The 15189-nt window shown below is 41.7% G+C and overlaps 1 protein-coding gene across 1 annotated transcript; it reads right to left on the reverse strand.

Annotated features, from left to right (window-relative positions):
- Positions 1-628: 628 nt before the first annotated feature.
- LOC105702730 (tubby-related protein 4) lies at positions 629-14987 on the reverse strand. Its single transcript, XM_023432920.1, has 13 exons — positions 14928-14987; positions 11055-11162; positions 9861-10026; positions 8108-8376; positions 7183-7271; positions 6983-7117; positions 6503-6902; positions 5910-6087; positions 4286-5837; positions 3698-3811; positions 3380-3602; positions 2567-2746; positions 629-1987 (listed from the first exon to the last, which is right to left on the reverse strand). The coding sequence occupies exons 1-13, from the start codon at positions 14985-14987 to the stop codon at positions 1871-1873; spliced, it is 3591 nt and encodes a 1196-aa protein (XP_023288688.1). The 3' UTR covers positions 629-1870.
- Between the last annotated feature and the right edge of the window lie 202 nt (positions 14988-15189).

The following is a 15189-nucleotide window of genomic DNA, read 5'->3' on the forward strand; positions in this document are numbered from 1 at the left end:
CCACGTGTACGTGTATATTTATACATTATAGCCAACTCGTGAGTACGGGGTCACCCAAAGTACGTGTATACGTCTTTATAAAATTGTAATGCAGTACAAAGCGATCGGATGTCATAGTCGTATTCCCAATTTCCTAGACACGAGCGACACTCTACTTTTCAAACCGAGTCCTGCCGAATTCACTCGATACTCTACTTTTCAAACCAAGTCCTGTCAAACAGGACTCCTTTTTTCCTTTTTCGAGGATTTCTCTCGACTCGAAAAGTCAACTTTCCCGACTTGGAAGTCCTTTTCGTACCACTGGACGAATGGACTGGAATTACCGAATCGTAAGTCGCTTCGATATATTTTTTCCTCCAAGATTATTAAGGTGTTGCGAAAGGGTCACTTCATACATAAAACGTTATAATATTTACAAAACTTTTCTCCATATTGGATGCACCGAGTTATTTGAAACTTCAGCACCTTATGGAGGGCTTAAGGAAGAACGCGATAGAAATTTCATTTTTTCCAAAAAATTTGTTTACTTATCCCAGACGCGAACCGGTCACATATTCTTTTTTAAAAAATGAAATTTCATCAGCATAGTGCTCTTCCTTAGGACCTCCATAATCACGTGCTGAAGTTTTTGAATTATTCGTTGCACCCAGTTTAGAGAGAAATTTTATAAATATTTTGATGTCTCGTATATATAGAATGACCCCTTCATACAGCCTTAAGGGGAGTCATTATCCAAATTGATATCAATTTTCGTTTTAGCGGTCCAGGACGACTTCCTTGCCGAGGTATCGGTCGCTTCCGGATTGTTTGGGTGCCCCGTGCTCCAGAAATGTAATTTGTTAAAAACTTTCAGTGTTTCTCAGCAGTTTCTCGTAGGCCCGAACACTTACTTACAAGTATACTTAGGCATGTGTACAGTGTAGTAGGGTCGATAATGGCAGCGCAGGTATTCGTATGTGCCTTGCGCCGGAAACGTGTCTTGTATCGGTACGTTTTCTTTATAGTATCGAGGCTATTCAGGCCGGACGTTGGTTCCCGTACGGTTTTACGATTTACGAAGTACTTAATCGAGGGACTACGGGTCTTCCGAAAGTCGGGGGACGCCGAAGTCCGGTGTATATAAAATTCGGGTACACCGCGGAGAGCAAAACTAAACGAGACCCTCGTTAACATCGCCGATACACTTTAACGCGTAGTATAAACTATACAAATGAGCGCTCTCGAAATCCGGGGGGAAAAACGAAACACCTTGGACGGTATGACATTAATGCGTCAAATCATTCAACGAAAGACATCCACGGTAACGTTCGGTCTCGGAATCCAAACCGCTGGCGACTCCTTCAGGGAAAATCCTGTCCGTCAATCAAGGAGACCTGGAGGTGTCCTCGATGGAAGAAAAGTCTTCAGGAGTCTTCGACGGATGGAACAAGCAACGACGACTTGTCATCTCGTTCATCGATTTACCCAGGACCTTGATCTCGAAGACCGTATCCTTCTTCTTCTGGCTCCTCCATTTAGTGTCCCTTCTTTCAACCTGCTCATCCAACTTGACTTCTTCCAGACGCTGCGCTCCATGGAATCTGCCATTAGTATTCGTACTCCAAATTCCGCACGGACCTGGAAGCCGAGAAATGGTTTCCTCTCGACATTGTCCAAGTTATAACGACATCTAGAAGCAAGGAAATGAAATTCCGAGGAGTCAGTTGGATGTATTCTCGCCCTCGGCGAGAGTTTAGTTTTAGTTTAGAAGACCCGGCTTTGGGAAGCGTTTGTAAAGCTTCGGCACGGATAGGCGGACTTTTCGACAGTGGCGATTAATTGTAATAACTAAATCCGTACATATGTCGAATGAAGTACTGGAGATTGATGGTTACTTGAGCCGCTGGGTCACGTTTGCCAAGGCTACGGCGAAGGCTTGCAAGGCGCTGAAAGGGTATTGAAAGTCCAGCGTGTAGGCATTGCCGTCGATTCTCCCAAACTGCATCACCTGTTGAGAAATAATCCTGTCAATTAGCCCTGCAAAGTAGGTACTCATGGAAAGTCGCTCTCCACGCCGTCTTATTGGAAATAAACTGGGTTTAAGGGATCACGAAACCTGCCTAAACATTCTGGACTTTTCCCTAACCCGGCTTGTGTAAGACTAAAAAACAATGGCACGACACGTAAATTATACGTGACATGCTTTAATAAAAATAACGTAAGTAGTACCGTTGTTACTTAAATATTATTGCTATCATATCCAAAGAATTACCCCGCGAAACATTTGATATTTCGACCCGACACCTGAAATTCCTTTTTAGAACAATATTTTTAAATTTCTATACACACATTTTCAAAGGATTGAAATCTCATGGACGTCAGGACCTTCCCTAGGGCCTCCCTGCGTATTTGGCAAAGTTTGAAACGATTCGGCGCACCCAGTTTGGAGGAAAGTTTCATAAACGAGACCTCTCCGATGGCGCTTTAACATCACCTTAAGGATTATCTGGATTTACGGCAGATAGTCCTACACGCACCGAGTTAAGGAAATGAGCTTTCGCAAGGATTCCGGAAGAGAAGGCGTTACCTGCTTGCCCCGGAACTCGATCTGGAAGTTCTTTGCGCTTTCCTGCGTGACTCTTCCCCCAAAGTCTAGTTGATACACTTGACTGGACTCGTTCCACATAGGAGCTTTGTTATGCATCACCAGTTCCCTCCTAGTTACCTCCGTTTTGTGCGCCGATAAATTTGCACCCCTTTGCTTCAACTGCAATTTCAATTAAATATTAATAACTGCCCTTACATCGAAAGAAAAAGAACAAGGAAAGAAAGTAAATGTCACAGAACCAGAGAAAAAAGTATTCCTTCAAATAATACCAGAGAAGTATTTTGAAAATTCAAAGAATTCACTCGAAATCGAATAATTTGCATAAATCGTTTCTTCGGAATTGCGACAACTTATGATTATTCTTTGAATTCAAAATATATCAAATATATCTGTGGTACCCCTAGTAGCATAATATAGTTCTATTATATTTTCTATATATTTAACGAATATCGTACATTTTGTAAATATTTAACAGACATATCCGATAACAATCCTAAAGTAAATAATGTATTTTTGTTATACTTTACAAATTAAAAATATAATTTCGATAAATGTTTCTAAATAATTAAAACTAAACGTGTCATTGAGATGTTCACCAAATATTTTAGATATCTTCGAATGAAATCTACGAGACATCTTAAAAAATCTGTCGCTTGAGATATTTAGCAAAGATTAGAAAAAATATTTAGAAATTATTCTGTGCTACTAGAGACAATTCAAAGAAATATGTATATATATATTTTTTTTCACAGTGTGGGGGTTGGGAACGACAATGTTTCACTTAAGTCAGACCTTTTGGCGAAGCTGTGCTTTCTGGAATGTCTCTAAGTTGCGATAACTTCGCGATGACTCGTCCTGGACGAGACCCTCGTCGTCGGAGCTTTCGCCTCTGTTCTTCCTCGCTCTTCTGCTCAACAAAGGACTCGACAATAGTCTCCTTCTGATAGGAGACGCCGAGGCGGGTCTTTTACCCTTTTTCGACGGTGCCGGGCTGCTCGGTGAACTTCTGGGTAGCCTGAAAGACCAGCTTATGCAAGAATACTAGGATATAACGCTGCCTACAATTTCTTGATTACAGGTGGAAGTCTTCGACAAGGGCGAACCTCATACCTGGAACACGGGCGAGGAGATGGCGGAGGTAAAGAATGGCTGTCGTCGAAATCTCGAAGTCTTGCGGCAAGTCCATCGAGGGAAGAGGCCAAGGAACCAGTGGGGCTGGATCCTCTGGAAACGACAATAACTTTTCAACCTTTTTTCAATAGAAAATTCACATCCTACCGCGACGAAGTTCACTCTCAACATCCCTTCAATATTCCTAGCCATTGGTAGATAAAGAGTTAAGATATACAGCGAAAAAGAAAAAAAAATAGAATAGCCAAGAAAAACACAATTGTGATAATGGTAACCACGTTGCAAGACAATATGTGAAATAACCTTGCCAGGAAATTGTGGCAACCACGGTGACATAGGAAAGGAACAAAGTAATGGCTACTTCATCGTTTAGTCAAGGCAAGTACAAGATACTAGTTGTAGCATTACGTGTATTGCAACTTCATTGCATAGTTAATATTACCATTCGACCTGATCCGTCTCATCATTTGGGTGGTTGGTATTACAACGATATTTTAGATCTATTGATGCAGCAATTGTGGGAAAATAATTTTCTTCCGTGTATTTGGACGTGGTTCAGGATCTCACCTGGTCGTGGAGGCACACGCTTCCAGTCTGTTCAGCTTCTTGTCCGCCGCCTCTTCGGCTTCTGGCAGGCCCTTCTCCAGCTTCTCCTCGACCTGGGTGGCCAGATCCCTTTCCACCTTGGTCGGTTCTTCCGGCATGGCCTCGAGGTTCCCAGTAGTCGTCTCTTCCAGGTGCTCCGGAAGTTGAGGAGGCAGAGCGATCTGCTCGGTGCTGGGGAAGATATCGCTGGAGTCGAGGCTCCTTGATTTCCCGCAGTTCTTCAGCCTAGGCTTCGCGCTTTGCTGCCCGATCTCGTGCTGGGTCTTGTTCTTCTTCCTCCTGCGCGTCTTCCTCGAGACGAGCACCAGCCTTTTGTTGGGGGCCTCCTTGATCAGCATCTTCAACGCCACGTCGCAGGGCACCATCTGAGCATCGACAAGGTCCAAGTACCCAACGCTGCAGCTTCTGACAATCGTGTCATCCACACACAGAGGCCCGATGCTCATGACGGTGTGTGTTCGATGAACAATTCTAGGCTGCACCGTGCCCTCCGTGCTCCTGATCTCCTCGTCGATGAACCTCAGCTCCTCCGACTTCCCCGACTTACCACAGCACCCAGCCTTGCCCTCCTTGAGCTTACCTTGACCAGAATGTGAGATCTGCCCCGACTGACAAGAGCCCGAGTTCCCCGGGAACGGATAGGAACACGTAGGAGACCCAGAACCCTTGGGGAACGGGGGCGCCTGACTCATCAAAGAACCCGCCCCTTGGTTTACAGTATTCTTAGGATGTACATTAATCGTTCCACCTTGCAGAATGGAGCCCTGGTTGCCGTTCAGCACGCTGTTGGAACACCCCATGCTGTTGAGGCCGTTCATGTACACGGTCTGAGGTTGCGAGCAAGTGCCTGGACTGTTCAAGCCGTTCATCATGGGGTTCTGGGTGCACGCTCGAGAGTTCAAGCCTCCCCCTGGAGACATCTGTCCGTTCTGCATGGACGTGGGGATGATGTTGGTCGGACAGGGCCCCAGGCAGCTCTTCTCCTCTGAGATCTGGTTGATCTTGTTGTTCTCCAGCTCCTTCTTCATCGCCATGCTCGTCTGCTGGTCCGCCAGCGCGTTCTTCACCCTCTGGATGTTCCCGGAGTAGTCGGTGCTGGGGTTAGACGTGGCTATCAGCGTTTGCGTGGGTGCCACTGCGTTCTTTGGAGACTGCAATGCCGGGACGTCGCAGCATCTCGGGGCGTTGTGTCGTGGTGGGGTTCGGTATGTGTTGGCGGACGTGGTGCGCAGGTTCTCGCAGAAGTTCACCATGTCTTGGAGGTCGACGTACGGGAACTCGTCCTCGTAGCTCTCCGCGCGAGCCAGGGCTGGAGGATGAGGCTCCGTTGGCAGGAATTGATTCGACACCTGGGATTTCGGCCTGGTGGAGTTCAGTCGGGTGTTCCTCGGGGTCATCGGGGCGATCGGGGGCGCCTGGGCCTCTGGAGTGCTTCGAGAGGTGCCCTGAGGTTCCTGGTACGCTTCCTCCTCGTCCTCCGAGAAGAGATTCGGGTTAAACGTAGGGTCTGGACCTGATACACGGAAATTGTCGTGAAATTGGGGAATATAGAGAACATCTTTTCACTTCTTGGGAGGGGAATTACCCGCTGGTAGGTCATCCCGTAACTCGGTCATCACCAACGTCATCTGCCTAGGCTGCAGGTGCAACAGCGAGGTCCTGTACGTGACTTGGCCCAAATTCGCCGGAACCGAGTCTGCCAGACCGTGGATTTTGAACTTCGTGCCCCAGATGTTCGATGTGACCTCCACCAGCCTCGCGTGCTGGGAAAGGAATCGCCTTAGTAAGATGGCGGCGTTAAGGTGATATGGTTGCGGCATATGGAGGCCCTAAGAAAGGTCTTGAAACCCGTAAAATTCTAATTTTTATAAATATGTAATTGTTTATAAAAAAAACATTAAAAAATTACGTTTTTAGAGTGCCAAGACCTTCCTTGGGGCGTCCATATTCACGTGGTAAAATTTCAAACGATTCGGTACACTCCGTTGGGAGAAAAGTTTTGTAAACGAGACGGCTCGGATGTCTCTTTCGGCCCCCCTTAATTCCTGGGTTCTAGATTGTATTGGATTGACCAAAGAACCCGCGACAACTTATGCTAATTAGAATTGAATTTGAAAACGGCGACGACATCGTTGCAGGATCTTCCGATCTTACGGATTGCTTCAAGTTTCTCGTCACCTCTGGGAGCGTGTCCACGTAGGCGAGGTCGTCGTTTTCCTCGGTCGGTTTCTCCTCCTTCCTTCTCCTGTTTTTCCTGCGATTCCTCGGGGAGCCACACAACTCGGCGTTGTCTCTTTCGGTGTCGGAGCCATCGCTGTACGAAGGACACTGCGTCGCGTAATCGGGAACCTGAAGAGTGTTCTGACTCTGCGGATCGAAGATGACGAACTCCGGCCGTATCTTGCTGGTTCTTCGGCCCTTCAAAAGAGGCACTAGACCACCCAGGTACTCTAAGTACAAGGTGTAACAAGGGGCCGGTTCCCCAGCATGCCTCAGCATCGTGCAGTGCAACCTTCCTCCACCTGGAGGAGGCCTGGACACGAATCGCCGCAGTTCTCGCGGTTCAGGGACGCAGCATCTATGGAAAACCGACTCAAGGTGTGACCTTGCATCGTGCAAATCGAGAGCATCCACGTCCTTATCTTGTCTTTGACGAACCTAATTGTACTGGCGAAAAGTGCAGCGACCAAGGCCCTTAATCTGGGAGGCAGAGGTAGCTGCTGCACGCTGTACTCCCTACTGAGAGCCGCCCTGACGGCTAATCTTGACAACAGTTGAAGGGATCCCACTCTCCTGCAAGATAGACATTGGTTAAAGATCCACTAATCGTTAAATATATTTTCTAGGACACTGTCTACCTCGAGACCCAAGCCGCATGAACACGAGCACCGGTGGCCACGAAGAGGCGTCTGTCGTTGTGGCCCCACGTCAGCGCAGAAACTGGACACTGGAAGGGACAATTAAATGTAATAATAATCGAGGATGAATTCCTGCATACATCTTAAATTTATCTCGCCGAGAAACCTGAATAAATTGTTAAGGTGAAGCGAAACACGTCGAGGAACTTGATCAACGTCGATAAAGATTTTTCTAAATGCCTACGTTGCCGACGTTCGTTTTTATATTGACAGCTGGGTGAATTGTATTGGGTATTGTACCAAATGGCATACTCCACGTGTCGTTTCCGTACAATAATTATAAAGAAATCGAAGTAAAACTCCAGAAATCCTCTAGATTCATGCTTTCTGGGGCCCTCATTGACCGCAGAGGGACCCCCTGCGCCATCTGTGATTTCCAGGTCAATTAAATTTTCACTCCGAGACCTCGTATTACCATCGTTTTAGCATAGAAGCGCATACAACACTTTTTTGGCCTTCTTTATGAAACTTCTCCGAACTGAGCGTACCGAATCCTTTCAAACTTCACAGCGTGATTATTAAGGCCACAAAGAAAGTCCTGTCGCGCATGAAATTTCGATTTGTACAAAATTTCACTATAGGTGTTTAATAGAATGTTGTATAACAATTGAAATTTCATCGGTGTTAGGACCTTCCTTATAGCCTCTACATTTACGTTGTAATGTTTGAAACTAATCGGCACACCCAGTTTAGAAAAAAAAGAAAAAAAACAGTGACGATTGGTCTCATGGGTACCACTTTTACATCCCCTTATTACACTTAATGTACGTATGTATTAGAGTTAATTTATCCTCGTTGAAGTGCTATTTGGTACTGTAACTTCAACGTGATAAGTTCCATCCTAATTAACAGGGGCTGTGCGAACCTGCGTATACGGAATGACCGTGGTGTAGACCAGGGTTCCGGTATCCGAGTAGAATTTCAACAAATTGGTGTATTCCGGGGTGCTCGGTTGCACGATGTCACCTTCCTTGGTGCCAGCTATGGCCAGGAGCTTCCTCGAGTTGCTCCATTCGGCGTGCAGGGGGGCTCTCAGATTGGTTCGTATCGTAATGGGCGACACGTCGTCAAAGGAGCGCAGCATCACGATGTTCCCGTCAGCCAGGCAAACAGCCAGGACGTAACTTCGTTCGTCTGTCAATTGGAAATGATTACGATCACGTTAGATAGCTATCAAGCGGAACAGAATCCCATGGAACGCGTTGGTTGCATAAGGATATGTTTGCCCATTTGATATGCCGTATAAATCGTCTGAAAAATATTCCCAAAATAAGTATCAACGAGACGTGAAAGTGGCATCCGTGAGATCAATCGTTTATGAAACTTTCCTCCGAACTGGGTGCACCGAGTCCTTTTAAACCATACAATATGAATACACAGGCTATAAGGAAGGTCCTGACCCCCGTGAAATTTAAGTTGGTAGAAATAACGTCGAAAATATCTACGATGATATTGAAGAAAAATTCAAATTTCTAGAGAAAAATTGTTAAAACGTTTATAAACGGATTTTTAGAAAATTTGGATTCCATGAGTGCTTTCCTTATAGTCTCTATAAACCCAGTGTAAAGCTAAAAGAACGATTCGGTGCACCCAGCTCGGAGAAATGTTTCATAAATGAGATCCATGCTCATTTCACATTGCCTTAATTAGAGGATTACACACATAAAGGATATGTTTGCCCATCTGATATGCCGTATGAATCGTCTGAAAAATATTCCAAAAATAAGTATCAACGAGACGTGAAAGTGGCATCCGTGAGATCAATCGTTTATGAAACTTTCCTCCGAACTGGGTGCGCCGAGTCCTTTCAAACTATACAATATGAATACATAGACTATAAGGGACGTCCTGACCCCCCGTGAAATTTAAGTTTGTAGAAATAACGTCGAAAATATCTACGATGATATTGAAGAAAAATTAAAATTTATAGAGAAAAATTGTTAAAACGTTTATAAACGGATTTTCAGAAAATTTGGATTCCATGGGTGCCTTCCTTATAGTCTCTATATTCCTAGTGTAAAGCTTGAAACAATACGTTCCTAAAGCTAGCAGCTTTGTGAAATTTAAGTTTGTACAAATAATGTCGAAAATATCTACGAAGATATTAAAGAAAAATTCAAATTTCTAGACAACTTTTGGTTAAAACGTTTATAAACGGATTTTCAGAAAATTTGGATTCCATGGGTGCCTTCCTTATAGTCTCTATAAACCCAGTGTAAAGCTTGAAACGATTCGGTGCTCCCAACTCGGAGAAACGTTTCATAAACGTGATCCACACCCCCTTCATATCGCCTTAATTAAAGGATTAGATACATTTACCCGGATTAAATGAGGAGATATGTCCGTTTGTTCGTTTCTCGCTCTGGAAAATTTGAAATTTACTCTTTTCGGAAAGAGTATTTTGATTTTTCTCCTTTTTTTTTCGTTATGTATGAGAGGCCGCGCCATCTTTCACTTCTCGAATTTCTGCAATTTAGCTCGTCCGTCTTTCTGGTTGTATGAAAACCTGATGGCTCTCCTGGCACGTCGCGCGATTGCCATCAAATTACTGTACCCTACTTTCCTGAATGCATTACCCGGCACTGGCACCTGCTCGCGACAAAACACGAGATCTTTACCTTGCTGCAATTGATTTCCACCGACGTCATCGTCCCCTTCCTCCATCTTGAATTTTTCCGCGCTCCAAGCCATGGAGGTGACACCAGCAGCCAGCTGGATCTCCGAAACCATCGCCCCATGGACATCCATCACTATCAGCTGACCAGCGGTCGTTCCGAAATACACCTGTTGGCACGGCGAGATAACATTTCCGCCTTTCGGATATCTCCTCGTTTCCCGACCGAGAGGCAAACAGAGATTTCAAACTTCCGTTTCACCTTACTTTATTCGAGGGGCTATTTGCTCGGAGATCAGTTAGGACAATTTATTTGTTTTAGAACCGATTGCCATTGATTTTATGCGATGAACAACAATGCGATTTCCGAAGGGGCTATTTACTCGAAGATCAGTTAGGACAATTTCTTTGTTTTAGAACCGATTGCCATTGATTTTATGCGATGAAGAACAATGCGATTTCCGAAGGGGCTATTTGTTCGGAGATCAGTTAGGACAATTTCTTTGTTTTAGAACCGATTGCCATTGATTTTATGCGATGAACAACAATGCGATTTCCGAAGGAGCTATTTGTTCGGAGATCAGTCAGGACAATTCCATTATTTTAGAACCGATTGCCATTGATTTTATGCGATGAACAACAATGCGATTTCCGAAGGGGCTATTTACTCGAAGATCAGTTAGGACAATTTCATTGTTTTAGAACCGATTGCCATTGATTTTATGCGATGAACAACAATACGATTTCCAAAGGGGTTATTTGTTCGGAGATCAGTTAGGACAATTTCTTTGTTTTAGAACCGACTGCCATTGATTTTATGTGATGAACAACAATACGATTCCCGAAGAGGCTATTTGCTCGGAGATCAGTTAGGACAATTTCTTTGTTTTAGAACCGATTGCCATTAATTTTATGCGATGAACAACAATGCGATTTCCGAAGGAGATATTTACTCGAAGATCAGTTAGGACAATTTCTTTGTTTTAGAACCGATTTTCATTGAGTTTATGCAATGAACAACAATGCGATTCGATAATGAGGGACGATCGGGTTCAAATCGTGACGATATTTCGGCGATTTCCAACGATTTTTCGTAATTTCTGCTTGCGATTTGGAGCATTAAAATCAATGACTTCGCGAGCGAATTACTCCTGGACTTTATCTTATATTTATCGAGAAATTTGTGTTCCTTTGATACCTGCTGGTCGTCCGGTGTCCAGATGCCGCAGGTTATCGTCGCCTGATCGTTCAACATCGACGACCAATATCTCTGCCCTGCAACGCTCCCGACCAACACGAAACCGTCCTACAACGAAGAAAATTGTTTGATAACAATCTTACAGAGTTATCCCTAGTAGCACAAATATTTGTCCTATATTTTCTATATATCTAACGAATATCGTACATTTTGTAAATATTTACCAGACATTTGAAATAATTGAAAAACGTTTACTTTAGAATATTACCACTATAATATTCATATAATATTACCTCCATGTGTTTTCATAATATTTTTCTACCAGATATACAAAACATTTCGTTTCAATTTAATACAAGTATTTTTTTCAAATATTATCTGCCGAATACATTATAAACGTTTTAAAAACATTTAAAATCAAATTCACACGTTTTGCTCCCATAATGAAGTAGCGGAACGAAAATATTAGAAAAATTTCTCGTGTTTTTTTATACCAAATGAGGTGTCCTATAATAGTCGTGAAATAAAAAATGTATTCTTATTACGTTAATAAGTTAAAAAACATTTCCCTATATGTTTATACATTATTGAAACTAAATATGCCATTGAGATTTTCACGAAATATTTCAGATATCTTCGGATGAAATCTACAAGAAATGTTAAGAAATCTGTCGTTTGAGATATTTAGCAGAGATTACGAAGAAATATGTAGAAATTATTCTATGCTACTAGGGTATCAGTGAAGGAGGATTCCTGACAATGGAGGACAAGTGTCGATGGAAAGCAAAGAGATATCATAGCGGGGTAAAAGTGCTTCGCAATTATGAAGATTAATAGCGACGTTGGTGTTTCGCCAGTGGGAAGAAAATTCATTATAACTTTCTTGTCTCTCTTCGGTTCTCCGTTTCGTCGCATTTAATTAGTTTCCGCGAGCAAGCGGACATCGTTTCTTTTTACGTTTCGTTCCTTTCGGTCTCTCGCTTCGTGCTCTGAATCGAGTAACGCTCAAATATCGCGCGTGAATTAATTACCGATAGATCTTTCACAGTGGATTATTGACAATTCGTTTAACAGAAGGCGGGATATCGCTTTCAATGTAAAAGACCCGACATCGAGTGTTAATTAATATCTATCTCGTAGGCATCCAAATTCTGCACAATTACTTCTAAGTATTTTTAGTCATCTAAGTTGCATCAAGCATCGACCTCGTGATTCGAATAGTCAGTTAACACATTCGCGACCAGTGACGTGAATTCACGTCTTTTCAAGTTCCATTCCTGGTTGCCGCTGACGTGAATTCACATCGTCTTAAATTCTATTCCTGATTGTCGCTGACGTGAATTCACGTCGTCTTAAATTCTATTCCTGGTTGCCGCTGACGTGAATTCACGTCGTCTTAAATTCTATTCCTGATTGTCGCTAACGTGAATTCATGTCGTCTTAAATTCTATTCCTGATTGTCGCTGACGTGAATTCACGTCGTCTTAAATTCTATTCCTGATTGCCGTTGACGTGAATTCACGTCGTCTTAAATTCTATCCCTGATAGCCGCTGACGTGAATCACGTCCATAACGATACACGATACAAGTTTGCGGCAACCAGTTTCCGAATTTCATTATTTTCGTCGGTACTCAGTATTTGAAACGGAAAAAATTTGCCGGTCGCGCATGTGTTAAATGCTTTGACTTAAAGTAGTACAAAGAGACACAACATCCGGACACTTCCCTAGTAGCATAGAATAATTTCTAAATATTTCTTTGTAATCTTTGCTAAATATCTCAAGCGACAGATCTTTTAAGATTTCTTGTAGATTTCATTCGAAGATATCTGAAATATTTCTTGAAAATCTCAATGACATATTTAGTTTCAATAGTTTATACACATATACAGAAATTATATTTTTTAATTTATGACCATGTAATAAAAAATACATTTTTTTACTTCGCGACTATCATCGGACACATCATTTGATATAAAAAAAACACGAGAAATTTGTCTAATATTTTCGTTCCGCTATTTCGTCATGGAAGCAAAATGTGTGATTTTGATTGTAAGTATTTTAAAAATGTTTATAATGTATTCGGCGGATAATATTTAGAAAACACTTGCATTAAAATGAAACGAAATGTTTCGTATGTCTGGTAGAAAAATATTATGAAAACACGTGGAGCTAAGATTATATAAATATTATGCGGATAATATTCTAAAGTAAACGTTTTGCAAATATTTCAAACGTCTGGTAAATATTTACAAAGTGTACGATACTCGTTAAATACATAGAAAATATAAGACAAATATTTTGTGCTACTAGGGTTTATTGGTGAAATGGTGCGTGGGGCATATTTAAGGAAGCTTCGACTAAAACAAAACGGTTACCTTTTTTCTCGTAAGTATTTTAATAAAAGTGACAATAATTCTTTTCCAGGAAACATATTTGATCCCTCTTATCCTATCTGCAGCTAAATAACACGTTCTTTTGACATATGCGCACATACTACGACATTAGTTTATGTGCCCATGGCCAGAGGGCTTTGGTCGCTTCAAAACGTCACGCAATTTTGTAGGATATCAGCTATCCAGTTAGTATATAGATCAGTCCTGTCAATGCATGATAAAATACGAGCTGCTAGCAGTCGATACCTACATAGTCACAGGTTAAATGCGTAAAAACTCGACAGAGTCTTGCGCCAAGTAACGCAATGAAAAATAATTATTCGTGCTTGTTCGATCCAATTTCTTTATTTAAACTCTCTAAATCTTTGTTTAAACTAGATTTTAGTCCAATTTAAACGAGCTCAGATGTTTACAAGGAATTATAGGAAAGGGTAAAAAAAATAAGATGCAGGAATGGACTTGAAGCAATCATGGAATATTTTTAATTGTGCAGTTGAAGCTCCACAGCCATCTACTGAATTTCTTGCCGAACGTGAGATACGCCACATTTTTATGAATATGACAGTAGCCTCTTATTGGAGGAACAGCTGTCAGGGATATGATGAAAAATCGTCGTACGCGCATAGCTGTGCGCTGGTGACGTCATCTGCTCGACCAATATGGCGACCGCGGCGTCAAATTGACAGACCGGAATGACACGAAAGCGAGGTGACGATAACCGAGGAGGTACATCCGCGAAGATGAAGAAATAAAAAATCGCGCCAATAGAACCACCCACTGAACACCAAACCTAACAGTTACGTAACTTAAAACTAACACATAACATAACGTTTGTTACAATATAATTACCTAACAGTTACGTAACATAGAGCTAACTAGTTACATGACATTTGTTACAATGCAGTAACTTAACAGTTATGTAACATGGAACAAACAGGTTACATAACATTTGTTACTACCATATCAATATAAACGTAGCGTAACTTTGTTACTCTTATCTTACATTATGTTACTGTCCTAATATTACTGTGTATATGCAGCATATATTTGTAACAAAACAGAACTACATCGGTGCTAACTGTCATCTATTTTATTACATCATCGTCATTGTCATAATTCATCGTCAAATGTCATGAGATTAATATATGTCATATTATGTTTATTACTCGTATGAAAAAATGTGATTTTAATTCGTACGCGCATATACATTATCAGTAATTGTATGCTAGTCGCATGAAACCATAATAGTCTTTAAGTAAAATCAGACAGTTTATCATTACATAATTTCATTGAAAGTCTGATCTGTCATTTAATATCTAACTATTGTCAAGTACCAAAAAGTAATTAAAAATAAAAAGTTATATAATTTTCGATAAAATTACGTGATTTTTTAAATTAAATGTATGAAAAATTAACATTATTTTAAGGTAACTGAAATTATAACATTAATATAACATGTTACCTTACTGACAACTTACCTTGCTGACCATACTGTCAGAAACCTCAATTCTCAAGTATTCAATTGAACCTTGCTTCATGTTTAAGGTCCTCTCTCCACCTAACCTTAGGAATACAAACGTGTTTTATGCAAATTATTAGCAAACGTTGTAATATTAAATTGTGCAAATTGAAGAACCCACTTTTCATAAATGTAATTATAATCTTAACTCATATTTCTAGTACACTTCCCAATTAGTTTTGCTGCCTTCTTTTCTAATGAGTTTAATGTTCCAGTACCTT

The sequence above is a fragment of the Orussus abietinus genome, unplaced genomic scaffold (genome assembly GCF_000612105.2).
Source record: "Orussus abietinus isolate OABI.00-Male unplaced genomic scaffold, Oabi_2.0 scaffold497, whole genome shotgun sequence".
In the NCBI taxonomy this organism is placed as follows: Eukaryota; Metazoa; Arthropoda; class Insecta; order Hymenoptera; family Orussidae; genus Orussus; species Orussus abietinus.

Excerpts from the sequence above, each read along its gene's own strand:
- LOC105702730 (XM_023432920.1), bottom strand. The coding sequence starts at position 14,987 with ATGAAGCAAGGTTCAATTGAATACTTGAGAATTGAGGTTTCTGACAGT. Across the intron at positions 10,027-11,054 it reads GGACACCGGACGACCAGCAG|GTGTATTTCGGAACGACCGC; the intron begins GTATCAAAGGAA and ends CCGTGCCAACAG. Across the intron at positions 8,377-9,860 it reads TGGAAATCAATTGCAGCAAG|ACGAACGAAGTTACGTCCTG; the intron begins GTAAAGATCTCG and ends TCCAATTGACAG.